The following is a 27,263-nucleotide window of genomic DNA, read 5'->3' on the forward strand; positions in this document are numbered from 1 at the left end:
AATGATCTTGAGGTGACTAAGTTTCTTTGCTCTGTATATTCATGTTACAGAAACAGATTTATTTCTGTGCTTTGTGGAGTGCCACTCTGATTCCATTGGGAATTATGGGTTTACTTCCCTTTTGTGCAGAGGTTATAAAATGAACAATAAATAATTTTAAATCCTTGTCATTGCTAATTATTTTTGACATACACAGTAGACTTGGGAAACATCAACAAAAATGTGGCAGCTATCATAATAAGATGTAGAAAATAAATTCCTGAGAGTAAAATTACTTTCAGTGTTTAGAAGCTGCAGACATCAGTGACCTTTTAAAGATAAAATTTGTGTGTACTGTGATGTTTGTTTTCTGTTTTGTAATTAAACAGATGAATGTTTTTATTGAGAGTTTTCTTTGTAGTCTTTTAAAAGTGATATCTTACTGGTAGTAAATTCCCCTACTTAAAACTTTAAAATAGCCTTTTTTAATAGGAAGAGTATTGCTCCAGAGGTCAAGGGTTTTGACCCATTTCAACACCTTTGACCTTCATTTACAACTCTCATGGTTTACTTGCCTAACAAATAAGGATAATGTAAAATTAATGTTTCTTTGTATCGATTTATTCATTTTAATGTCTATATTGCCAAATTTATTCAGACTGTGCTGATGGACATTTCATGAATACAAATTAAAGAATCATAAAGGTGTGAAAAGTCAATACTATACTTTATCAATAAAATGCAATAAGAACAAGCACTTCTAACGATTACGTATAATGGGTTTTTATAATGAACTTGTTAGAAGTAATTATGTTTCTTAGTGTGCTCATTCTTATATTTAGTTGTCTTTTTATAATTTAATCATCTCCATTACAAAACTTCATTTATTCATATGTTGATCAGGTAAAATTTCTCATTAAGCTCTCCAATTTGAAATAATTACCACATCCTATTTTTAAACCTATATGAAACGATGCTTCCTTTTAGAAGCATTAATATAAAGATTCTTTACCAGACTATGGCTTTGTGTACAGTGGCATATTTGGTTCATGATGTTTTACTTTGTTGTTTTAAGATTAAATGTAAATGTATGTTTGGTACATGAGAGATTCTGTTATAGTACATTACATATTGAAGTGTTAGAATCCCTAAAGATAAAGATTGACATGTTGTAATAGCTATTTGTCATGTGTGTCATAGTGCCGGTTGCTATTTATCCATTCAAATGGGATCTGACGATCCCCTTGGTGCTGTAAGCTTCAAAAGTCAGAAATTCTCAAGGTTTTTATTTGAGTAACATATAGTGTTGGGTATTTGAAGTCTTTAGCATTTTCTTTTATGAGTTCTTCAAAAGTTCCATGCCATCTCTACAAGATGTAGCACAGTGTGAAAAATGATGTGAAAAATGAAGCCAGAATTAGCTCCAGATGTATACAGATTGTTGCAGGGTGATAATTACATTTTTCACTTTGAATTTTCCTAATTCAAAGAGGTCAACTTGGTAATCACAAAAGTGATTTATTTTGTTAAGAAGTGAACTGTCTTTTTCTACATGATAGCTTAAGAGATATGAAATTGAATTTCAAGTTGACATTTTGCAGATATTGGGTGGGGATTTCTGAGTTTGATTGATAATTCTTTTTAGTCCATGATAGAGTGGGAAGTAAAGAGCTACCATCTTGCTAAAATTTTAATTAATTTTTTAAGAGAAGATGGAGAGGATTGGGTGCCAAAGATCAAAAGATCAGGTCAAAAACTTCTTTTTAATCACATAAATAATGGGATATGCTTATGAACTTAACATCTGCAAATTTGATTTAAAACTTTACAAATTAGTTGATGTTAATATCATGACAATCAGGCATGTTCTGATTATTTTTCTTGAATCCATTCAAAAGTTATTTTTTTTTGTATTTTTAAACACTGTTTAGCTGTGATTTATTGCAAATAGTAGAACCTACATTAAAGAAATGAGAAAATGATATTTAATTTGATACCAATAAGACCAAATAGTATAGTGAACACATAGTTCTTTAAACTTCAAATAGAATTGTATTTTTTGTAAATTATATTTTTGTTAATTAGAATTTAGTTTCTTAAAATGTTCAGCACTGTAGTTTTGAGCAGAAATGTTTAGTTAAATTTATTAAATTAGATTTGCTCATACATTGAATGCTATATATTGGGTTTTGTTTTTTGAGAATATACCAGGCTTCTCATGAACTCACAGGGCAGCCCAGGGCAGTCTTGAACTCATTATCCTCCTTCTTCAGCTTCCAGATTACTGAAGCTACAAGTATTCAACAAACACTCTGGCTTAAATCACTTTAGATTTTAAAATAAGGCTGCATGCATTCCTTAGAAAAGTTCATTTTCTTTCATGCTCACAAAGAAGTCAAAGTTCTCAGCTACATTTTAGACTTAGTTTGCCCCAGCATGTAACACATTTGATTTGTACTCCATATTTATTGTGCATGTATATAAACCTGGTAGAAAACTATATGAATTTAAAGAAAATACTAAATAAATGTTTCAAGTACTTCTACGTCTGTGTTGTATGAAGTGTTTGTATCTTGCTCATTTGACATTAATATCATTTTTGAAAGAACTGACATTGCATTCAAGGCCACTTTATAAAAGCATTACGTTGCTCATCCTAATTCAGTCTGACATACATTCCAATAACACTACCTCCCTTCTTGAGTTTAAAGCTAAATTTATGACTGTGCATTGTGAAGTGCATCATTTAAAAATGGTTTCAACCCAAAACATCTAATAAATAAATAATGTGTATTGCTACTCAGTAGTAGACTTTCCAGACTAGAAATCATTCCATCGGATACTCAACAGTCCACTATCGGAGAGGGCTGTCAGATAAATCTTGTGGTAGCGGCATTCATGTCCTGTAAATCACATATTATTGTCTGAGCCTTCTGCCAGGTCATCTGTTCTTTTCCCATTTATCAGAAATGCATACAGTATATAGAAAAACTAGAAGCATCCTGTAGTCTGGCTTGGCATCCTATCTGAGTAATTAATTAGCAACAAAATGTAATTTAAAATGCTTACTCTGATTTTTCTAAAAGAATTTTTTTACCCCAAATTTTAGATTGTAGATATTTGAGGAAATATTTTCCTATTAAATAAGGAAGGGAAAAGGAAGGAAGGAAGAAAAGAAGGATGGAAGGAAAGAAGGGAAGAAGGAAGGAAGGAAAGACAGAAGGAAAGGAGGAAGAGTTCATTTAGCTGGATGTTGGAGACTCACTCCTGTAATCCTAGCTAAAGAGGCTGAGAACCAGTTTGAATCCTCCCCAAGCAAAACAGTCTGAGACATCATCTTTAAAATACCTATATGACATAAATTGCACGGTGAATATTTAAGAGCAAAATCTATCATTAAATTCCTAGTACAATTATAAAATCTCATCTAGCCTTCTTTCCTTAATTTGTCCCTTTTCCATCATTCTATACCTAAGTGAAGTTATTTTCATTGAACTTAGTCACTGGCTCATGTTATATAGTAGTTTCATTCTGCTTCTTGAATATTATAAAATCTAAGTAATTAGTGAGAGAGCATCAGGATTTTTTTAGACCATATTTATATGGAACTCTTCCTCAGTTTAAAGATAATTTGAGGTGCTTTGATTTCAATTAATTATTTGATCATTTCTATAATTGATTGATTGTCCAATATTGTACGCTTTGTTCAAGAGTTACCATGCAGTCTGGAAAGCAAATATATTTATATCAATGGGATATTGTTCCTATTATTTTAAACTCAATTATAGCATTTGCATTTGGCTCTGCACTTAAGAATTTCTAAGACGTTTCAAAGATTATAGATTAATTCATGTTGCTTATCTTAATATGATATGCAATAAATTCTCAGTAGTTTTTAATTAAATAAGTACTATTAGCAATAGATTCTTGTTTTTCAAACGAAAATGTACTCATTACCTCACTTATGTATCTGTAACCCCTCTGTACATCAATCACCTTTACAATAAAACTTTTTTTTAAAAAAAGAAAATGTAATTTGTAGAGAAAATTCGTATGTATTTGATTATCCCAAACTCTGAACAGTGAGTGGAAGGTAGAACTCAATTCAGATTCATCCAGATGTATTTGGAATCATATTTGTTTAGTTTCTCTTCAGATGATCTGAAAAAGTCAACATTTTTTTGAATGGAACAGTACTGAGTTTGAACTCCAGCTCTTGAGAAGCAAATGTTCTAATACTTAAGCCACATCTGCCACTTAAAAAAAAATGTTTTTGTTTGTCTTTTGTGTTTTGGTACTGGGGACTGAACCCAAGACGTTGTACTTGCTAGGCAAGTGCTTTGCCACTGAGCTACATCCCAGCCCTTTTTATGTTTTTAATAAGGAGTTGTACAAAGATGTTACAATTCCCTAAGTCAAGTAATTGAGTACAGTGATTTTTGTACAGTGTCACCTCTTACTTCACTTTCTATTTCTCCTTCCTGTCCTTGTTTGTAAGTTGTTTATAGTTCATTTTTTACATATTGTATATTGAATACCATGTCTGAATTTGTTCGCCCTTCTTCCCTCCATTTCTGTGCTCAAATACCCCTCCCCCTCCCAAAAGAAAAAGAGAACAAGAACAAAAACATTTTTCCGTTTCTTGAAATTTGTTTTGATATGTAGTATTTTAGATATTCAGAGGAGTTTAGTGTAGCCTCTTTTAGTCTGATTGTGTGTTAATGCATAGAACCCTGTATAAGTTGTCATGTCTAGTTAGGTTTTAGATCTAGCTTCTGCATATGGTACAAACATGTACCGTTTGTCTCTCTGAGCTTGAATTACATCACTTGACATGTTTTAAAGGACATATTATCTTTTCTAATGGATGAATATATATGTGTATATATATATATATATGAATGTTAGAGTTAAGGCATAAGAGTTTTGTTACTACTTATACTAATACTATTACAGTTTTTTTGTTTATTTTATTAGACAATAAACCCTTGATGGCAAGATAATATTTCTAATTGTCTTTCATCTCTATTGTATATCAGTGTCAGTAGCATAATAAACATTTAATTGAACTTGTTGAAAAATTGATGGTTTAATAAATTTAGGGAAAGTCCCTTCTTTTATATTATATTCTTGAGTTTTGGACTCATTGAAAAATATTTACTTTAGATAAAGGATGGACTCCATTATATCTGGCAGTTGTTTTACTCAAATTCTATCTTAATCTGAAAGACAACTTAGCCCTTCTCTTGAGGCTTCAAACATGAATTCTGAATTCTTACCTGGAGTTGTTTTGTGTTTTGAAGGAAGGAAATTATACGTTCTAAATCTGCTTTGCCTGATCAGCTTTGGGTCTTAAAAGAGTCACTACTCACAACTTGTTAAGTTTCTCTTTCCAGAAACTTCTGTCACTGTTAAGCCATGTCAAGTACTTAAGGGCAGCACTCATTTCATTCATTACAACCTCTGCTAGCAATGACAGTGTGACCAATGTTGAACTTCTGGCTCCTAAAAAATGGCGTATTTACCAGTGCATATTATGACCAATGTTGAACTTCTGGCTCTTAAAAAAATGACGTATTTACCAGTGTATATTAACACTTGGTTGAATGCCAGTGTTTCAGAAAGGAACAAAGTTATATGAAATTTTAGCAGCTCACCATTTTTTCCCAACATGCCATGAAACCATGTTTTCATGGCAATAAATTTGAAAAATATGATTAAATGATGAAACGTATACTTCAATATGATGGACAATGATTATTCTATTTCATTTTAACCCATTTTTATGCAAGATAAACAGGACTGTATGTGAGGGATTTGTTTTCCTTAAGTCCAGTTCATATGTAGCAGGGTCCAACTAGGATTAATATTTTATGTTTCAATTATGTGTTAATACTTTTACTCTCTGTCCTTTCGATGTTCTCATACTTCTTTTTTTAGGATATACTTTCAGAAAATTAGTGGGTATATATGTTGATGGTCCCTGAGTTTGTTATTGTTAGTACCTGAGGCTTTGTGTTGCTGTGTATGGGATAATAATCAACAGTGCAGATTTATTTTTAAAGCTCATAATATAGCCATATTAAGGCTAAATACTAAATGAGAGCATAGTACCATCTTTTAAAAAGCAAGCAGTTAAACATATTTCCCTTTTTTTGTAGGATACAAAGGGTAGTTTAATAATTGCTCTTCATTTGAATTTGGACATAGACTTTTCTCTATTAATTTAAAGTGCATGTTACAAGCCAAAGGAAGCATAATTTTACTTAAATAAAGAATTTAATCGGAAACACAGGCGTCCAGTTAATTCACCAGCACACTAGGATTTAGAAAACACAACCTTTTAAGGTAAATTTTGTGGAACTGGCAGTACACCCTGTGGCTTGGCAGTCTAGTCAGAAGGATGACACCATGCTGACTATATGACTACGTCTTTGAACGTTATTCTCAAGGGTGGTAAATGGAAAACAAAGTAATATCAACTGGCACTTAATTCTGCAAGTTCCCTGCTGATTGGGGTATTCACTGAAATGGAACTCTTCCTGACAGGAAGCCAGCCTATGAGTATGGAGACTTCTGAAAATAAAGTATGTTTTAATCTGACACCCTACTGTTTTACAACTAGTCTTTTAAATTTGGGATTAAGAAGAGACTTAGGAAAAGAGAGGAATGCACAAATGGGAATCTCCTGAACATAACATTGTTCTTTGGTTTTAATGTAGTTACAAATACTGACCTATAGGTCAGTGTCTCTGTTTCTTGGTGGTTATTGCCTTTTCTGCTTGGCCCATCCCCCGCCCTTTTCCTATCACTTCAAATCAATCTTCTGGGGTTGAGGCATCATAAAAAAGGCTAGGTTTAAAATCATAAAACTTTAGAAAGTCTTTGCTTACTGGCAGACCTGCTGATAATTTTATAAAGGTTTAACTATGTTCTTACATTGAATATTTTTTTTACAACTGTTATATTTGTGGTGCATTAATGGATTTTAGTCAAAGTAGTCAATGTTGCCTTTCTTTTTTATTTATTCTTATTTTTATTGTCAAAGTAATGTACAGAGGGGTTACAGTTACATATGTAAGGCAGTGAGTACATTTCTTATCAAAGTTTTTATGTCCTCCTTTGTTTTTCTTCCATCTTCCCCCCTCCCTGGTTGGTTTACAACATATTGTGTTGTAAATTATGCTGTGGCATCTGTTCACTTTTTACCCTTTGTCTCTCCATTTTGGTGTTCCTCTTCCCTCGTTCTGATAAATGTACATATAGTACCCAGTGTACCAAAGTCAGTTACAGTGACATCAGGGGTAAAGCCATGGGGAAGAAAGACAAAAGAAAAAGGGATAATTTCATAGGGTACATTGGAAATAACAACAGAGATAAACCTCTTATTTCCAAATCTGGTAGTTCATTTTGCTTAGGATCATCTTATGTCATATATGTACATTGCTATTGAGCTATTGTGTTCCTCTGCTAGGACTACCCTAGACAAGTACTAATTGTTTCCAGTGAGTGAAGCCATAGCTTTTGTTTCTTTGGGTCTGTCTCACTTCACTTAGTATGATTTTTTTTCCAAGCCTTTCCATTTCCTCACGAATGGGGCTAAGTCATTCCTTCTAATAGATGCATAGAATTCCTTAATGTTGCCTTTCTAGCTTCCTCAGTCTTTAAATCTTATTTTGTTTTTTAAAAAAGTATTGGCATTGTTTTACTTTGTTGTCTCTGAGGTACCATTATGGTGCTTTGACAAGTACTGTCCGAGTGTAATAGCATCATTTAGGAAAGAACAATTACTATATAAGTAATTATCCAAGTTTTCCATCTTGTTTATTGAGTCTTTTTTTCTTTATTGCCAGTCCTTAAATTTAAATTAAATTTAAATTTAGGCTTAAATTTAGGGCCTGAGCACGGTCCCTGGCTTCCTTTTTGCTCAACGCTGGCACTTTACCACTTGAGCCACAGTGCCACTTCCAGTTTTTTCTGTTTATGTGGTGCTGAGGAATTGGACCCAGAGCTTCATGCATGCCAGGCAAGCACTCTACCGCTAAGTCACATTCCCAGCCCCCTTATTTAGTCATTTTTTAAAATCAGGGCACTATTTCTTAATAGGAAAGTTCAGAAGCATGTTCAGTCTGAACAAAATCTGGAGTTTGATCTTTGATTTAGTTCTGAAGGAAGTAATAATCAGTGATTAGCTTTTTGCTTTACAAATAATAGATTCCTGTGATGCTTAAGGTGGACAATGTAGAAGTACCATGGCTAACAGGAGAAAGGAAAAATGATTGGCAAGTGTGTAAGAAAAGGTTGAGGCCAGGAAAATGCTGTGATGGTAGATTTTGAATTTTAAGAGTCATTTTTTTGTGGACTAATTATGTTATTTTGGGCAAATATACTTGTTTATGCCTTGGTTTCATACATATATATATATACATACATACACTCAGGGTAATTTTTGTATCATACATGTAGGAGGCATGTATATGGGACATATATGTGTGAGGCATATATATACTTAAGGGTTTGTCTCTTAAACATGTATGAGACATGTATAGGGATACACACACATATATGCTCCTTATACATAAGGAACATATTAGGTAATATGTTTAAAAGTGTGTAGAGAAGGTTATAAATTATAGTTACTATTACTGATTTAAAATGTGTTCAAGAACCAAGAAAGTTCCCTTTCATTTTTGTTGTACTGGAGTTTGAACTCAGGTTCTCCCACTTGCTAGGCAGATGCTCTACCACTTGAGCCAGTCTGCTGGTTTCTTTGTACATTGGTCATTTTTGAGATAGGATTTTATTTCAGACCTGGGATTGCCTGGACTGTGATTCTCCTGTTTGTTTTCCCCTTCATCTCTGAGATGACAGACAGTGCATCACTGTGCCCAGCTGTGTCTCTCCCCAGTAGTGTGGGATGACAGGTGTGTGCCACCAGACCCAGCTACTGGTTGAGATGGAATTGTATCCTCAACTTCTATGCCTGAGTGGTCTGAAACCACCATCCCCAATCTCTGCTTCCAAGGAGCTAAGATGACAGACCTGAACCATTGTGCCCAGCCCTAAATCTTTGCTCTGCATTATTTCCATCCACTGCCTCTTGTTTTCTCTTTGTGGAATAGGTATTTCAGATTATTATTGCTCAGATTCATTTTACTATTATTTTCTTAATGTCTTTGATTATCTTTCTGTTTTTTTATAGATACTAGTCCACTCTGTTCTGTTTTTTTTTTTTGGCCAGTCCTGGGCCTTGGACTCAGGGCCTGAGCACTGTCCCTGGCTTCTTTTTGCTCAAGGCTAGCACTCTGCCACTTGAGCCACAGCACCACTTTTGGCCATTTTCTGTATATGTGGTGCTGGGGAATCGAACCCAGGGCTTCATGTATATGAGGCAAGCACTCTTGCCACTAGGCCATATCCCCAGCCACTCTGATCTGTTTTAAAGAATACTAGAATTAGAAGAGATCTCATAGAGTAGTAGTTTTGTTTTTTCATGTTGGTAAAAAAATTACCTTTATTCATATGCTCCCATAGGTAATTGCATAATTTTCTATTTCACCTATTTCTAGGGAACTCTTCTGTTTAGCTTTCTAGGAAATGCAACTAAATATACTTAAGTATAACATTGATGTGATAGGACTTACTGCCCTAATGATTTGTAAAGATCTTCATAAACTTTAGTCACTTGTTTACATTACATTTATTTGAAAATACCTTGCTATGCATACTTGAAAAACATTTTAATAACAGAAAATCAAATTAACCTGGTTTATTTCTACTTATTTGATATGATAATTTTCGTTTGGAGTCCTATCAGAGTGGAACAAGACAGAAAAGAAATATAATTAGAAAAAGCCTGTGTTAAGAATTAGATTTAGACTAAGAGAGGTCTTAAGTATTATTAGCACAAAAATATAAGTACTTGAGGTAATATGTTTATATACATGTATATCAATTACTTGATTTATATATTTACAGTGTATAGATGTATTGAAGAAAAACTTATACATGTAAATATGCACATATGTAAATATGTAAATATGTTCCTGGGTATCATGTGGACATTGATTGACATTTAGGTTTTGGAAGCATTCAATTAAGATTTCAGATTTTCTGATTGGGGTTGTTTGACTTGTATTACTCTTTCAATTAGGTTGCAAACCAAAGAATGGTTTATATCAAGATGTTTATCCATAAAATGTCTTAGGAGTTTTAGGTTATCATTGGTATCAACTAATATCCCATTAAAATAATTGGTAATAATTTATTTAAATAGAGTAATCAAATCATTCCAGATTGCAAGGTCTTGCTCCTTTTTGCCACAAAAATAATTAATCATGTGCCTGGTGTTCTTGACAACTAAAAGAGATTGCTGTAATAAGTAATGTATATACATATATAGTGCATATTTAGTATTAGGAACAGGCTTTATAAGTGGAGGTAATATAATGCTTAGAAAAAGTTAATTTTTGAAAATGTATCATTTCTTAGCATACTCATTAAAAAGTCTTAATTGCTCCTCGTGAATGCTAACTCAGCACAATGTTATTTTATAGTTATTTATTTTAGGTTTAAGTTAAATTGTGAGGACTGAAATTTAAACTGCATTTTATATAATCTTGACCATTTTTTAAAATGAATTACATGGTATCAGTTTACAGTGTCCAGAGTGGAAGACTCCAAATAGTTAAACAGCAGGAAAGTTTTCTGCTTTTAGTTAAAAACTGCTGTTTTCTATAGTCCTTATTTACCATATGTTTAATTCTTAATGCTGCGTGCTGTGGGACTGGGCATGCAAAAGTCAGCAGAAAGAGTTCTGGTTTTTACATCTAGAGCTATTACTTGCTATGCAATAATAAAAGGCACTATTTTATTGGGTTGCTTGTAATTAACTTCAGCACTAGGCATTCATATAAATCATTGGTAATCTGTTTTCTTTAGATTTTTATTCTTTTAAACTGGTTTAATGTACTTTCTTTCTGTTGTCTTTTTACATACGGATTGAGGTTGTAATTTCTTTTTGGAATTAGGCTGTCAGAAAGCAACATATATGTGAATTCAAGAAATGATTGAAGCAAAGTAATTAAGTTTATATAACATTTTTTAAAGATTTGTTAGTGGAATAAATAGGAACATTATTTTGTTGTGAAACATAATGACTGATATTATTCTCAAGCTAAAAATGCCTAAACAAAGTTAAAATGCCAACATTATCCATTAGAAAATATAATTTTGTATTTTTCAAAATCTATGACAAGCAATTTCTTGCAACATTTTAAAATCAACTTACAGATATTTTCTTAAAGTTTGCAGTCTTTGTGTTTTTATTTTTGCATAATATGTGATAAATATTAACATGTTGGGTAAGATAATTTTGTGCTTGCAATAATAATTACTGGTTTAAAATGGAATAAAAATTAAATAAGCAGATTAGTTGATCAAGATACATTGTATTCATAAACTACTTTGGGTAATGGGCAATTCCTTTGTATGACTACTTAATAACTAATAATAATAAAAAGAAAACAAAATAAAATAAAAATACAAAAAAATCAAAATACATACCTCTGTGTAGATGTCTGGCTAAATTTAAGGTCATACCATATGTCATTCCAAGTTATAATTACAAAACAAAAATTTGATCTTAAACTTCATTTGGAAAGTATTTATAGGCATGTGTACAAAGAATTTAGTTATGAGATAATTCTCTCCCATGATAATAAAATCTTGTGTTGATTATTCTTATAAAATGCATGATAAGTGGGAGGTAAAAGACACGAAGGAAACCACTCAAGTAATGAAAGTATTGCTTTAAAAATAATTCAGTTAAATACTTTTTATTACACTATGTACATTAGATGTTTTAAAAAATCTCTTAAAATAATTAGCTGTTTTATGTAGTTTTAATGGAAGTCTTTCATGTTTTCTCTCCAGAAGTCTTTAATGAACACTCCTTGTAATTTCAGTGCAGGCTTTGAGATTCCCTATAGACTTGACTTCAGACCTCAAAGGGCAGTACTTTCCATATGTCTGGGGAACTAGAGTTGCCAAACAGACTGACCATGTATTAATAGGACACATTTATATAGCTCCTGAATGAGGGGCCCTGATAACAGTCATAATGATGATCATCTGTTGAGAACTTGTTGTTGGGAAGGGTTAGAGCAGCTTTTGTCATCCTTAGGAAAAATCATGGTTTTTATATGAATTAGGGCAAGTTTGTAGTTTTTAAGAAGGATTATTATTGGTTAAATATGTTTACTAAAAAATTAAGACAGGTTTTTTCAAAACACCTACAAATATATTAACGTTTTACATACCTAAACATAGCAGAATTTTTACCTGATTATTTTTAAATAGTATATATTTATAGTAATTACTAACTGGTTACACGATATTTTAATCTTTTTAGCTTAAATAGCTTTGTACCTTATATTTTAGACCAAACATAAATATTCTTTAAATATTTAATTCCTTGCTAATTGTTACTTAAGTAGTAATTAGCTATTTGCTAATCAGATTTTAAGTTTATTTTCTTTTAGCTTCATAATTAATTCTAAGTATATTTACTCCACAAGCCATAATATTTGTACAAAGTAGATGTACATTTAGTATGTATTTGTGCACAGAAACAATTTAAACTAGCACTTTCTAAAGGGCAATAACCTATTTTACTTTTTCACTGTACAATTTGTTTTATCATACTAAAGATATAAGGGAATGAAACTTTTTTTTACAATTAGGTTATATTCTTTTCCAGTGTGTGGTTACAGGAGTTCCTGTGAGATATGCTGTTGAGAGAGTGCTGACACAAAGTGCACACAACTGTTGAAAAGTTATGGATAGTTTACTTTGAGCACTTAAGATTACTGTATCTTAACCGTGAAAAAGTTTTGCCTCGTTTTGACCTTTAGTCCTGTGTATAATGTTTCTCAATTTTGTGTTAAAACATTCCCTTCTTCATTTGGTTTCTCTCTGTAGTTTTCCCTTTGCATTCCTAATAGTGTTTCTACCATTTTTCTGGGTCATTGGAACTATAATTATCCAATCTGATTCACTTTACAAAGGTAGAAGGAGTAAAGGATATAGTAAAGGAATAAGGATACGGAATTAAAAAATTGAAGTCCTAGTGAGGCACAGTGGCATATACTTATAATCTCCACTACTCAGGAGTCTAAGTAGGATTTTTGAGTCCATTCTGGGCAACACAACAAGACTGTCTTTAAAACAAAAAGAAAAAGAAAATCAGAAAAAAAAAAAAACTACTGAAGCTTTAAAAAATTTTTTTCTGCTTGTGTAAGGAAAACAAAGTAGTTGACTGTGAGTTCAGACATTTGTTAACTTACTCTTCATTCCTATCTTCAATATAAATTGTTTTCTAAGATCAAAACGTGTATTTGGAGACTGTTTTCATACCAATAGAAGTTAAGATAAAATTAATTTATTTGATAGATTAGAGTACTGACTTTAGTGTTTAGAAAAACACAACTTCCTAATAATTAGTTCATAATTTGTTTGTGTTGTTGATACCAATATTTTTGAAACTCAAATATTCTGTTATTCAGTTTTTTCCAGAGTAATAATAGAAAAATATGTATTTCCAGTTAGAAACATGTGGGTATTTTAAGCAGTCTCATCTACCACCTTCAGCTCTGGAAAGCAGTCAGGCACTCCCATCCACGCACCCTCAGCCCTAGGAAGCAGCTGGCCAGCTGCAGTGTGTGGCTTCACGTCCAAGGCCCGAGAAGGCATCTGAATGGCTACCTGGCACTGACAAGTGACCCACCCTAAACTACTAAGTTTATTGTGTCGGCATGCCTGGCCAACTGGGTGTCGTGTCTGTGCTCTACAAGGCTGACAGAAGCTAAGGAGCATTCTTTCTTTACTGTTGCACCCTGCCCTCAGCTGCCTGAGTGACTCTATTCTCATATAGCTGTGGGAACTTGCACATCTTACATCCTCCATCACAAGTGCCACATCCAGAGCTAATGGTGAACTTGTCCCACTTCATGTAGCTTCATCCTGCCTAGTAGAGCATTTCCATTAACTCAAAGCGCAGGCCACTGATACTTAGGACTGCTGACATTAGTTTTAGATAGCCACAGAAGCTATATGGAGGGCGTGCTAATGTGCCCATCTGGAGCCAAAGTCAGTGTAGCCTACCCAAATGACACGCGAGGCTCTTACACCAACCAAAAATCTTACAAATTTGATAGAGCAAATTAACTCCTTTGTGCACATATACTAATTTAGGGCCACAAGAACCATGAAAAAGCAAGGTAACCCAACACCTCCAAAGTAGTATATTGAATCTAAAGCAACATAACTCAAAGAAATGAAAATTAGTGAATTACCTGAAAAAGAATATTGAAATAAGGACTTTAAGGAAATTCAGTAAGATATAATGTATAGACAACTCAACAAATTAAAAAAAATAGTTCATGATAGGAATGAAATTCAGAACAGGGACAGAGACTATGAAAAAGAGCTAAACAAACCTTGGAGTTAAAAAAAATCAATACATCAAATAAACACAGTACAGTTGGGAATCTTGGCCACAGACTAGGTGATTGTTTTTGCCATTCAGGCTCTATTAGCTTTTTGTTAATGGAACATTATGTTGAATAACTATACAATACAAATTTTTTATGATCATCATGTGCAATATTCTCCAGAAAGTCTACGGATTACACCATGAATGGATCTCAGCATATTTAAAAAAATTGAAATCACAATCATATGCCTTCTCTGACCACTATGTTTGATATATAATATTGTTATATAATTCTATAATATTTGAAATCAACAAGTGTACTGTGAAAGAGTACATATACACAGAAAGTAAACATGCTCTTCACTAAAGTGTCAACACAGAAATTAAATGGAAATTCAAGTTTCTTGAAGTAAAGGAAAATGGAAACACAACATACCAAATCTGTGTAACATACAGCTTGAGCAGTGGCAGCCTCATAGGAAATGACGTTTGTCTAAACTAGGATTATTGTTAATTGAAAGTCCAAATTTATGTGATACGACTCATAGGAAATGATGCTTTTTTGAAATAGAGTTATTGTTCAATTGAAAGCCCAAATTTACGTGATACAGGAAAATCAGTACCAAAAAGGAAGGGTATTGCAATGTGTCTATAAGAAAAAGTAGGAAATCTTGAGTAGTTTAAGAGTGAAACTCAAGTATCTAGAGAAGCAATACACAAATGAGTAAAATCAAAGATAAAACACGAGACATTACATTTGATAACAGACATATCATTGGGGATAATTAATGTACAGTAGCCAACACTTTGGAAAGCCTAGAAAAAATAAATTTCAAGACATAAACTACAAAAACTTTATTGTGAGTACATAGTAATTGACAATCATGTGAGTGAATGTGTATGTGCACATGTGTATGCATGTGTGTGTATGGACAATGTCAATAGTTCAAAATGATTTATAGAGGGCTGGGATGTAGCTCAATGGCAAAGCACTTGCTCAGCAAGTGCAATGTCCTGGGTTCGATCCCCAGTACCAAAAAACAGAAAAGACAAAAAAAAAAAAGATTTATAGATATTTACAGCAATAGAGAAAAACAATCAAAATTCATATAAAAACCTGCAGAGAATGTAATTAGCCAAATCAAAGGACAAAGCTGCAGATTTTAAAATGACTAACCTGAAAAAATATTAATGTATGTATATATACATGTATATTATTGTAACCAGGAAATGTAGTTTCAGCATAGAAATTGACAAGAGACTGATGAAACAGATTCAAGAATTCAGAAATGAAAGTCACCAAACACTGGAGAGAAAGGCATTTTTTTTTCCAGTCAGTTGTGTTGGCAAATTAGATATCCTTTAGCAGAAGAATGAAGACATGTCTTTCCATGTTAAAAAAAAAAAAAGGATCAAATACCTAGACATAAGGTAGGCACTGGTAGTTCCTAACTGTAATTCTTGCTACTTGGGAAGTTGAGATTGTTAAGGTTATGATTCTAGACCATCCAGGGAAGAAAAAAATCATGAGACCCCTTCTTAACCCAGAACTGAGGGCTGTCACCTCCAGCTACATTGGAAGCTGAGACTCAAGACCATGATTCCAAGCTAGCCTGGGGAAAAGTCTGTAATACTGTTATTATGGTGACGAACTCGACAAGGGTGTGCAAGCTGAAGCCTAATGTAGGTAAGATTGTGGCTCAGGCATCTTCCTCATGGAAAATGAGACTAAAAAAAAGAAAGAAAAGAACCAGCAGAAACACAGGACTGGAGACTTGGCTCAAATGATGAGTGCCAGGTAGCAGGCAGGAGGACCTGAGTTCAAACCTTAGTCCTGCTCAGTTGAAGCTAAACGTGGTACTTGACACTGTGAAATTACTGGAAGAAAAGAGGGGAAACCCTTGAAAACATCTGTATAAGGCCTCATGTTTTGAGAAAGACTCTGAAAGGCCACACAACCAAAGGAAACAATAGAGAAATGTAATGACATCAGATTAAGAGGCTTCTGTGTCACTAAAGAAACAGTCAACAAGTGAAGTGGAGGAAAGAAAATATTTACAAATTGTTCATCCAGTAAGGGCTAATACCCATGTGTAATGAACTACATGAAACTCAACATTAGCAACAGAAACAAGTGAAATCCGGTGGGAAAGTATGCAAATAATCTGTATAGAAAATAGAAACTTTCCAATAAATATATGAAACAAATGGTCAGCATCACTAATCATCAAATAACTGCAGGTCAAAGAGGAAGTTTAGAGGTTATCTAGGCCACCAGAAAAATTTCAGCATTTAGTCTTAGACAAATCAATTGCACAAAATAAAATAGTAGAATGGATTTTATGTAGCAATTCTCATTACACTCTAACCTAATATCTGCTTTAGAGCATGTTAATATTTGGAAATTATATTTTCTAGTGTCTTAAAGACACTAAAATGTGTTTTAGGAGACTTGAGTTTGTATAAAACGGAAGTTTACTCAAAGGAGTTAGAATTCCATTGAAATAATTTAAGTGTCAGCTCATGACACCAGTTGTTCTGTTACCTGTGTTTATTTGTGGAAGGTAGAGGGGAGTTAAGCTCATGTTATTAGTGAACATTGGTTGTTTTGGTTTTTTTGGTTATTAGGCATGCACTCGGCCTGGGCATTGCTCTGAGCTCTTTGGTTGAAGGCTGGTGCTCTGCCACTTTGAGTCATAGCTCTGACTCCTGGTTTTCTGTTGGTTAATTGGAAATAAGAGTCTCTCACTTTCCTTCTTGGGCTGGCTTTGAACCTCAATCCTTGTATCTCAGCCTTCTGAGTGGGATTACAGGCATGAGCCACCAGCTCCCAGCTTGCTTGCTCGCCCTCCCTCCCTCCTCCCTCCCTCCTTCCTTCCTCCCTTCTTCTCCCTCTGTCTTTCTCTTTATTTTTTTCTAGCAAACTTTGTCACCAAACATGTTTTTGAATTTTTGTAGAATTCTTTTTGATAGATTTCCCTACAACGTATTATCTTTGTCATTATTGCAGAACTTAAAAGCATTAGTAAGCTGAGATTGTATTTTAGTGAAAATTGACTAGTCAACAATTATGGCCTAAGGAAGTGATAATCAATTAAATACAGCTTAGGAACAGGTATGAAATTATTGACTCTGATGTTTGTTTTTTCTGAGTCCTTCCTTTCCGAAGTGCTGAAATGTATTTTAAAATTACTTAGTTGCATTAGTGGTTAGATTTGAGGCTTTTAACATGTTTTCATCAGTACCTCTGGGGAAAGGATAACCAAGACCTTTAAATGTACTATGCATTTTGCATCACCCTATTCTAGATATTGTGATGAAATATTGAAATGATCATGAAAGATGATGACCATTAAGCTCTTCTTTCAACTATTAAAACTCATTAAAGGTTATATTGAGCTGTGGTTTATGAAATTGTTTAGACCAACGCCTTCTTTGATAATTGTTTCTGAACTAGAGAAATATGCTTTAGGATAGCATGATTAATGAATGTTCTTTTTGGTTTTGACAACTTCCACAAATTACTTTAGAGCATGTTTTATTATGGAAAACACTTGTTGCCTTTGAGCAACATCTGGATTAATGAGAAAATTGAAGAATTTGGGCTTCGATTTTTTTCATAGACATTTTCTTAGTATACATTTATGTACCTAATATTTGTTATTTTCTTAAAAGTTAATAGTTCAGAGTATAGAGAAATGATGAAGAAACCCAATGATGTATTTGAGAATTATGGCATTTTTATAAATAGTAGGCAAAAGTATAACAATTGTACTTCATTGTTCATTTCATCTATTCTGTGTGTGTGCACATGTGTGTGCATGCACGTGTATATATTTGTTTGTTTCATTTCTGTGCTGGTCATGGGGGACTTTAACCCTGTGTCTAGGTGCTGTCCCTGAGCCTTTTTGCTCACGGCTTGTGCTCTACCACTTGAGCCACAGCTCCACTTCTGGCTTTTGGTGGTTAGTTGGAGATAAGAGTCTCACAGACCTTTTTGCCAAGGCTGACTTTGAATTTCAATATTCATATCTCAGTCTCTTGAGCAGCTAGTATTATAGTTGTGACCACCAGCCCCTGGATAACTTTTTTTTTAAGTGCAAATTAGTAAACTAGGACTAGCACATAGCTCAGTGATACTATGCTTGCCTAGCATATGTGAGTCTTTCCATGGGTGTGAGCCCTAGCATTTAGCAATTTTTTTTTGCTAGTACTTGAATTTAGATTCAGCATAACAGCATCTCAAAGAATAGTTTACAACTCTAAAATTCTGTGGTACTGGTTTATTCCTTTTTTCTATCTCTTGCTCATTCAGCATAGTTTTTCCTTTTCCATAATGTTATCTAGTTAGAATCCTACAGTAATACACTTTCTGATTTCTTTCTCTTGGTAATATGTACTTAAGAGTTTCCTTCATGTTTTCTCATTGCTCAGTTGTGCATTTTAGTGCTGGTAATATTCAGTTGGTCATACCATAGTTCATTTGCCTTTTTTTAATTTAAGCTTTCTTTTTTTAAAAAAATTTTTATTGTCAAACTGATGTCATTTGCCTTTTGAAGGATGTCTTTGTTGGTTAAGTTTTGCTTTTGTGAGTAAAACTGCTAGAGATTTCTTTCTTTCTTTCTTTCTTTTTTTTTGGCCAGTCCCGGGGCTTGGACTCTGGGCCTGAGCACTGTCCCTGGCTTCTTTTTGCTCAAGGCTAGCACTCTGCCACTTGAGCCACAGCGCCACTTCTGGACATTTTCTGTATATGTGGTGCTGGGGAATTGAACCCAGGGCCTCATGTATATGAGGCAGGCACTCTTGCCACTAGGCCATATCCCCAGCCCTGCTAGAGATTTCTGTATGTCGGTTACTAAATGAGCATACTTTTAGGACTCCTGTGTGTAAAGTTCATGGATCGTACTTGCTGTATTCTGTGCTGAGTGTATGTATGTGATTTAGTTCAGAACTCCCTCCCGCTCTCTGCTCTCCCGGTTTGTATTTCCTCCAGCAGTGAGTGAGCTTTCCTGTTGCTCTCCCTCCTCACATTTGGTGATGTTCATCTTCTGACATCTGTCTATTTGGATGGATATGAAGCAACATCTCATTGTTGTTTTAATTCACATTTTCCCAATGATATATACTGTGGAAAATCCTCAATATGCTTTCTTACCACCTATATGTCTACTGTAGAGCTGTTACTTTGGTCTTTTGGCTATTGTCTTTTGTTTCTTGTTGACTTTTAAAGAGCTCTTTGTACCTTGTAGGGTCACAGTACTTAATTAGATGTTTTGTGAATATTTTATTCCTATCTTTGCTATATTTTATTCTATTAATGTTGTGTTTTATACAGAAGAAAATTTCAACTTCAACCTTGTGAATTTTTAACTTAGCTGATTAGGTGTTTTTTTCTTCTTGTAGTGTCTTTGGTGTTATATCTAAAGTCATTGCCAAACTCAAATGTATCTAGTTTTTCCTCTACGTGGTCTTATAAAAGTTTTATACTTTACATTTAGGTTTGTGATCCACCTGGACCATATTTTGTGGAAGTTGTGTTTCTAGATGTATTTGTTTGCATGTGGATGTCCAGTTTTTCCAGCACCATTGGTTGAAGACTTTTTCTCACTCACACTATTTTTGGCTGACTATGTATATGTAGGTCTATTTTTGGGTTCTTTAATGTGTTTCTTTGAGCTGTGTATTTTTGAGGGGAGAGGCAATACCACACTTTCTTGATTATTATAGCTTTATAGTAAGTATTGAAGTCAAGTAGGGTTAGTATTCTTGTTCTTCATTATTTGGATTATTTTACGCTTCTGTATAAACTTTAAAATTAGTCTGTTAAGTTCCACAAATAATGGTTAGGATTTACATATAGAGATTACACTGAATCTTTGGATCAATTTGGAAACAATTGAACCTTGACATTACTGTATCTTCTTGTCTGTGAACATAACATATCTTTGTTTATTGTTCTACTTTTGTTTCTTTTGTGAGAATTTTGTAATTTTTCTCATATAGATTTTGTACCTACTTTACTAAATTTATGTCTTCTGTTTCATTTATTTGTCTTAATGTTAATAGGTTGTGTTTTCTCACTTTGAATTTTACAGGAAAGACTTCAGCTTTTATGTAAACTTTGCATTTTATAATCTTGTTATTATTGCTTATTGATTCTAGAGTTCTTTTGGAATTTCTTTGTCAACAGTTCTCTGCAAATAAGTACAGTCTTATGGATTTTCTAATTTTATTTTTTTATTTTGTGGTGCTAGGATCAAACCCAGTTTTGTGAATGCTAAGCAAATATTTCTACTCCTGAGCCCTCCAATCTTTATACTTTGATTTGTCCCCCTTGTATTACCTGCATTACATAGTATTGCCCAAATGATGTTGAAAAACAGTGGTGAGAGGGATATCCCTACATTATTACTGATCGATGTTTTATAAAACAAAATAATTAATGCAATAATTCACCATTTATTCGATTTGTCCCTTTTTTTGTGAGCAGGGGGAGGAGACTAAATTAGGGCCTCATATTCTTCCTTGGCTTTTTCACTCAATGCTGGTACACTGTTACTTGAGGCACACCTCCACTTCTGACTTTTTTGCTGGTTAATGGAGATAAGAGTCTTGGGGACTTTACTGCCTGGCCTGGTTTTGTACTCTGCTATCAGAGCTCAGCCTCCTGAGTAGCTAGAATTACAGGCACGAGTCACCAGTGTTTAGTCCTTTTTTCTTTCTTAGAGCTTTTCTCCTACTTCATATTTTAAGTTCCATTTGAGGATTTTTCTTAAACTGCATGACTTAAATGATAACTCATTCTATTTCAGGTCTTGCCTTCCCATTCTTTTGTGTGCATCAGGTTTGCAAGTGGCTTTGCTAAGAGTGTTATGTTAGATGTAAAAGCTAAGGAGTTAGACTATGCTTCTGTTCTTTGGCCTATGTATCCCTGAGGAGTCACTGATGAAGGGCGCAGTTGTGTTTTCCTCATCCTGTTTGATCCTCAGCTATTTCTACAAAATTTTAAGGCTTCCTGATTGATTATTCCTACAGCATGAAACAGTTTAAGGTTGTTGTATATCCATTTGCCATTAAATTTGTTTTACTTCTTTCTGTCCTTATTACATTTGGGGACCCTTTTGTGGCTTAGATTCCCACTGTGCTGTGCCTGAGAAATGAAGAATAGGATCCTCTGCACTCAGACCATAAAATTTACATGTGGCTTCAGTTTATTTTCATCTCCCTCCTGCTACCTTTTTGAGAAGAGGGGAAGGTGTGACTCATGGGCCCAGTTAGGTAGAGTTTAATATTCCCTTGGATGTGCAGTTGCACCCCTGTAATGTCCACCACAATTATACACATGGTTCCGCAAATTGGCATTTCACAGGTCTAGGTATGTTTCAATTCTTGGAGCCATTTCCTTTGTATTCATGCTTTATATATGTTTTGAAGTAATGGATTGAAGAATTCATTTGAACATACACTGATGATTGATTTCCTTCCTAGGCTTTTTAATGGATGTAATTCTAGTGGATAGTTTAATGGATAAATTTTTAATGGCTAATGAATGTAGTTATACCACTTATTGCTAATTTAGAGGATAGTAAATTATAGTTTTCCTGCTTAATATTGGTTTCTTCCAATTCATTTTTTATCTTTCAATTATTAGTAATTATTTGTGGGAAATACAAAATACTCTTTATTTACTCAAGTCTTTGAGCCACTTAATTCTCTTCTGTCAACATTTTGGATGGTAGATCTTTTTTTATTAAAACAAAACCAAAGCAAAATTGGTCTTTGCTCATTTTTGCACCCTTTTACCTAACTCACAGCTATTTCAAGTAAGAACAAATAGGGAAAATTGAATATTGATAGGCTTAGTTTACGTTGAATGAAGTTGTTCACTTGTTTAACTTTTCTGTGTCAGTTTTAGTGTGATTGTAGAGCTCTGCTGGTAGGTAATATGTTTGACACAAGTATGTGTTTAAGGACTTAGGTATGAAATTGATATCACTGATATTTTTCATTACTGGTGTTTTAAAAGAAATAAATGGAGTGAAATCTCTTCAGCTACTTTTTGCTATTTTCTTTTTTTTTAGGAGTGGCAGAATTCTATTCAGAAGAATGCAGGTCTTGCTTTTATTGAACTTGTCAATGAAGGAAGGTAATCTATTTTATATCCATTCATATCTTACTGTAAAAATCTTAAATGTATTAAAAAAGTCTTAAATGTATTTTTCTCATATGAACGGACATGTTGGGATTTTGTATTTATTGTTTTTGTAGTTAGTAATAATTGGAGTTCTTAGGGATTGTTATAAATATGTCAGAATTTGTAATTTTCTTCATAGTTATGCTTATTGGTAAGGTTCTGGTCTTTATTTTTCAGTAAGTGTGGCTTATTAAGTTTGTGAAAGTAGACTGAAGTATGAAGATCAGTCATTTATTTACATTTCCTATAAAATTGTATTATGTTTGTAGAGCCAATAATTATACTTAGTTGTCTGTATTATCCTCCTTATGTTATAGTCTGACTATAGTAGAAGTGGGAGCCTGTTTTGATTTATATTCTGAGATGATGAGCAAGGAGGGAGAATAGATATCTATAGCTCTCTTTTAAAGAGCAGAAACAGACAAATTCAAAGAAAGAAAATTTACTAATATAGATGAAAGAGTGATAAAAAGAGGAAATGAATTTAATAGAGCAAAAAATTCTTAAAAGCCTAAGTAACATGAGAAAATGAGAGTGATAAGTTTCTTTATATCTGTTTTGTGGTAGCTGATTTTTCATGAATGGCATTCAAGATTCAGAGTATAGATTGAAATTGTGGCCGGTTGCCCATCCAAATTGTATCCTATGCACAGGTATTGTTTCAGGGAAGTTTATAGTTTTCTTTTTTTTGGCCTCCATTGCTGGTCTGACTCTATCACTGTTGTCTAGTGACTAGAGATATCTAGGATCTCTTGTGTTATGGGAAAGGAAGAGAAATATATAGAAAACTTTGATTTTATATAATACTAGAATTTTCTCATTCTGAAATAGATTGTAGGTGCTTATAGGCTAGTATTAGAAATGAATTTTCAGTTATAATGCTTGATGTTAAATTTTGTCATTAAATTATGTAATATTAATATTATTACTATAACAGTAAATGATTCTTTAGAAGAATCAGATAAATTAACTGGAATATGTGATTCATGAGAATGCATTAAGGATAGGTATAATTAGTCAATGACACATTAGAAAAGTGGCATTTATGGATAACTTGGAGGGTATTTGTGTGAAAAACATTGAAAATAGAGGAAACAACATGTAAAACCATTTTATGTGAGAATATGTAAGATATCTTACCCTGACTTTGGTAGCCTCCCATGCCTAGAAACTCCTCTTTGCTTCTGTACCTAGTGCTCAGCTTTTATCCATGAATGATCTAGTTGATCTAAACAATGCTGGAAACACAAATAATATTCATTTGAAAAGTAGTCGATTAATAATTGGAAAGGGTTTTCCCTAATTCATTTTGAGTTTTGAGCATACTTAAAGGAATGATTCAGGGATTTATTTTGCTAAAGTCGTTGATTTTTCTTTTAGATGAACCTCAAAGTCTTGAGATTAATTCTATGTAGAACTGAGTGTGTTTGAGAAGTTGTTTAGTGTTTTTACCTAGTAGACAATCACACAGGTAAGAGTAGTAATAAGGATTTCCTTTTACTGCAAAGATCAACCTTTTCTTTTTCTTGTTATGTAAGTCTGACCTACCTTGACCTTCTTTATAGAGTAGCTGCTGTAAATTTAGCCCTTGATTAATGTTTTATTAGTGTAAATAACATGAAGACCTTTATAGACAACTACAGCATAGAGTTTATCAGACTTGAAAGATATCATTAGCAAATCAATTACTTAGGTCAGGCATAAATAGTTGTTTGGAGAAATGTTTTCCTTATCTTATATGTTTAATAATATATGTTGTAAATATATTATGTTCATAGGTTGAATTTAATTACTGGTATTTTTCACGAGAATAACATTTCCTTTTGAATTTATTTATTTATTTAATTTTTAATTTTTTTATTTTCTGTTCAGTCGTGGGCCTTGGACTCAGGGCCTGAGCACTGTCCCTGGCTTCTTTTTGCTCAAGGCTAGCACTCTGCCACTTGAGCAACAGCGCCACTTCTGGCCATTTTCTGTATATGTGGTGCTGGGGAATCGAACCCAGGGCTTCATGTATATAAGGCAAGTACTCTTGCCACTAGGCCATATTCCCAGCCCCTGAATGAATTTATTTTATAGTGCTAAAATAATTACCAATCAAATGGTATACTTTTGGTTTTACAGAACAACTTACAAAAATTTTCTCTCTGCATAAGCAAGAACATTGTAACCTGGATATTTTATTCATGATTATTTTGTGACATCTCAATTATCTCTACATTCATATTTGCAAGTAATTGATGTAAAATTAATTAATTTTTGAAAGGCAAATGATCTGTAGTCTTAGGAAATTTTAAAGCTTTTTTAAGGCCATGGCATACAATGTTTACAGAAAGTAATGTATAGAGCATTAGCACTAGGAACCAAAGCACCACTTCTCATTTTCTTGGGGGTTAATTGGAGATAAGAGTCTCATGGACTTTCCTGCCTAGGCTTGCTTTGAACCATGATCCTCAGATCTCAGCCTCCTGAATAGCTAGGATTACAGGTGTGAGCCACCAGCACCCGGCAAAGAACGAAATCTTTTTTGTTGTTGTTGGTCATGGGGCTTGAATGCAGAGTCTGGGAACTGTTCCTGAGTGCTTTAGCTTAAGGTTGGTGCTCTACCACTTTGAACCACAGTACTACTTCCATAATTTTTTTAATAATAAGAGTCAGGGATGCAATACCTTATGGAGACTAATTTTAAAGGTACAGTATTTGTTTAAAATATTGTAAGATTTAAATACTGGTCTTGAATTTTGTAGTTTATCAAATATGTAATTTAAATGATCTGTAAGTATATTATTGGGTCTAAAAAAATACATTCTGAGAACTTTCATAGTCTCACAAGGCTGTACTATTATGTGTCCTGCTGTGTGGCCATTCTCTTTCCTTCATCCTGGAATGCACAGAAAGGGCACATTATCCCACATACTGTTGGACAGATCCCTTAATTATCCTCTAGGGACAGTCAGTGTCTGCTTATTACAGCAATAACTCTGACTGTATCTGAATATGTAAATAGCCCTCATAAAAGACATAATGTTTCTAGTACACTTGTCTGTCCCTTCAAAATTCAGCTGCTTAGATTGCATTTCTGCTTTCTGAGCATTCATTTAGCAGCTCCAGCATTTTCTTGCCCTTCTCTAAATAGCAGAGATTGCTAACAAATGTCTGTGGAATGATTGAGGAGAAGAATGAATGGACCGGAAAGTAACAAGGGAATAGGAAAGAAGAAAGGCCAAAAGTGTCCATCTTATTCTGACCCTCTCCTTTATCTTTATCATTTGTATAGTGGATCTGGGTTGTACTTTGATAAACAAACAAACAAAAAAGACCAAGATATACTTAAGAAAGCAGTGGGGCTAGAATATATCCTTGTCTACCAATTAAAGACAAAAATCTGAATTGAACTCTAGAGATCTAAACTTTGAAACCCTGCAGTGTTACTTATAGAACCATATGCTTTTTAGTTAAAAATTTAAAATTACAAAAACATTTCAGTCAAATACTTACAAGCAGCTCTTTGGATATATGGTCTTACTTTGGGGTGCATAGCAGATGTCGCTGTTTCAAAAATTAGTTGAATGGGAATTTTCTTCCTTTCTATCTGGTCCAGCCCTGGTTCATAAGGTATACAGCTCTTTCCTCTTAAAAGATTATACTGTTTATTGTTTTCATTTTGTGAAGGTTTAATTGCTTATCAAAGGATGATTAGAATTTTCTCCCCTTATTTGGAATAGACATGTTTTTATTCCTTTCCTTTTGTGTGCAGATTAAAGCAGACATAATGAAATTGTTTTTCACTTTTAGTTTTCTATCTTGGTCAACAATTATAATTAATATAACAGTTTTTAAAGCAGATATCTAGTTACTTTCATATAAGATTTGGATACTTTACCTAGGTTTTTTTTCTGTGCTTACTTTTAAAGACTTTTTTAGTTAATGTAAAACAGCAGCATTGCATTTGTGTTATGTTTTCTTCTAAAAATGTTAGATTCTACATTTTAGGACTTTACTTATTTGCTTGTTTGTTCTAATAAGGTCCTAGTTGGCCTTAAGCTTGCTATAATCCATTTGACCTTGGACTCAAGATTCTCCTGAGATTATAGGTGTGGAATATCACACTTGGCAGATTAAAGTGCTTTAAATGTTTAACAGTATAATTTCTGTTGTTTGACTTTTCTCAGAAGAGCCAAACATATATAACTTTGGAATAAGAAGATTTGTATTCAGCAAGCCTGTATTATGTTTTTTTTACTTGTTTATAAATGTAGTTTTTTAAAATAAATTACACATATGTATTTTTATAGCATGTTTATGTGATATATCTATAAAATAGATCTTTATGTTATCTGTCTATCATTTATGAGCTTAAGTCTGTTTGGAATAATTTCCTAGAATAAATCAAATGAGTCTTAATAGAAAAAATCAAGGATGTGAATTAGGAGAGAAAAGGGAAAAAGAGGTGAATTGGGAACAAAGTTAAATGAAAATAAAGTCAAGATAGAGTCATTTGCTTTAGGCAATGTTCAAGTCAGAGAATATGCAGTGACATTATACTAGTCCATACTCAAGGGCTAGGCGGACAAAGAATAGACAACATGGATATCG

The 27,263-nt window shown here is 33.4% G+C and overlaps 1 protein-coding gene across 1 annotated transcript in view; it reads left to right on the forward strand.

Annotated features, from left to right (window-relative positions):
* Lrba (LPS responsive beige-like anchor protein) overlaps positions 1-27,263 on the forward strand; it is a 417,455-nt gene that overhangs the window by 120,975 nt on the left and 269,217 nt on the right. Inside the window, exon 34 of the mRNA XM_048333588.1 lies at positions 22,555-22,619. Coding sequence (XP_048189545.1) covers positions 22,555-22,619 — 65 coding nt within the window. The remainder of the gene's footprint in view (positions 1-22,554; positions 22,620-27,263) is intronic.

The sequence above is a fragment of the Perognathus longimembris genome, chromosome 24 (genome assembly GCF_023159225.1).
Source record: "Perognathus longimembris pacificus isolate PPM17 chromosome 24, ASM2315922v1, whole genome shotgun sequence".
Lineage (NCBI taxonomy): Eukaryota > Metazoa > Chordata > Mammalia > Rodentia > Heteromyidae > Perognathus > Perognathus longimembris.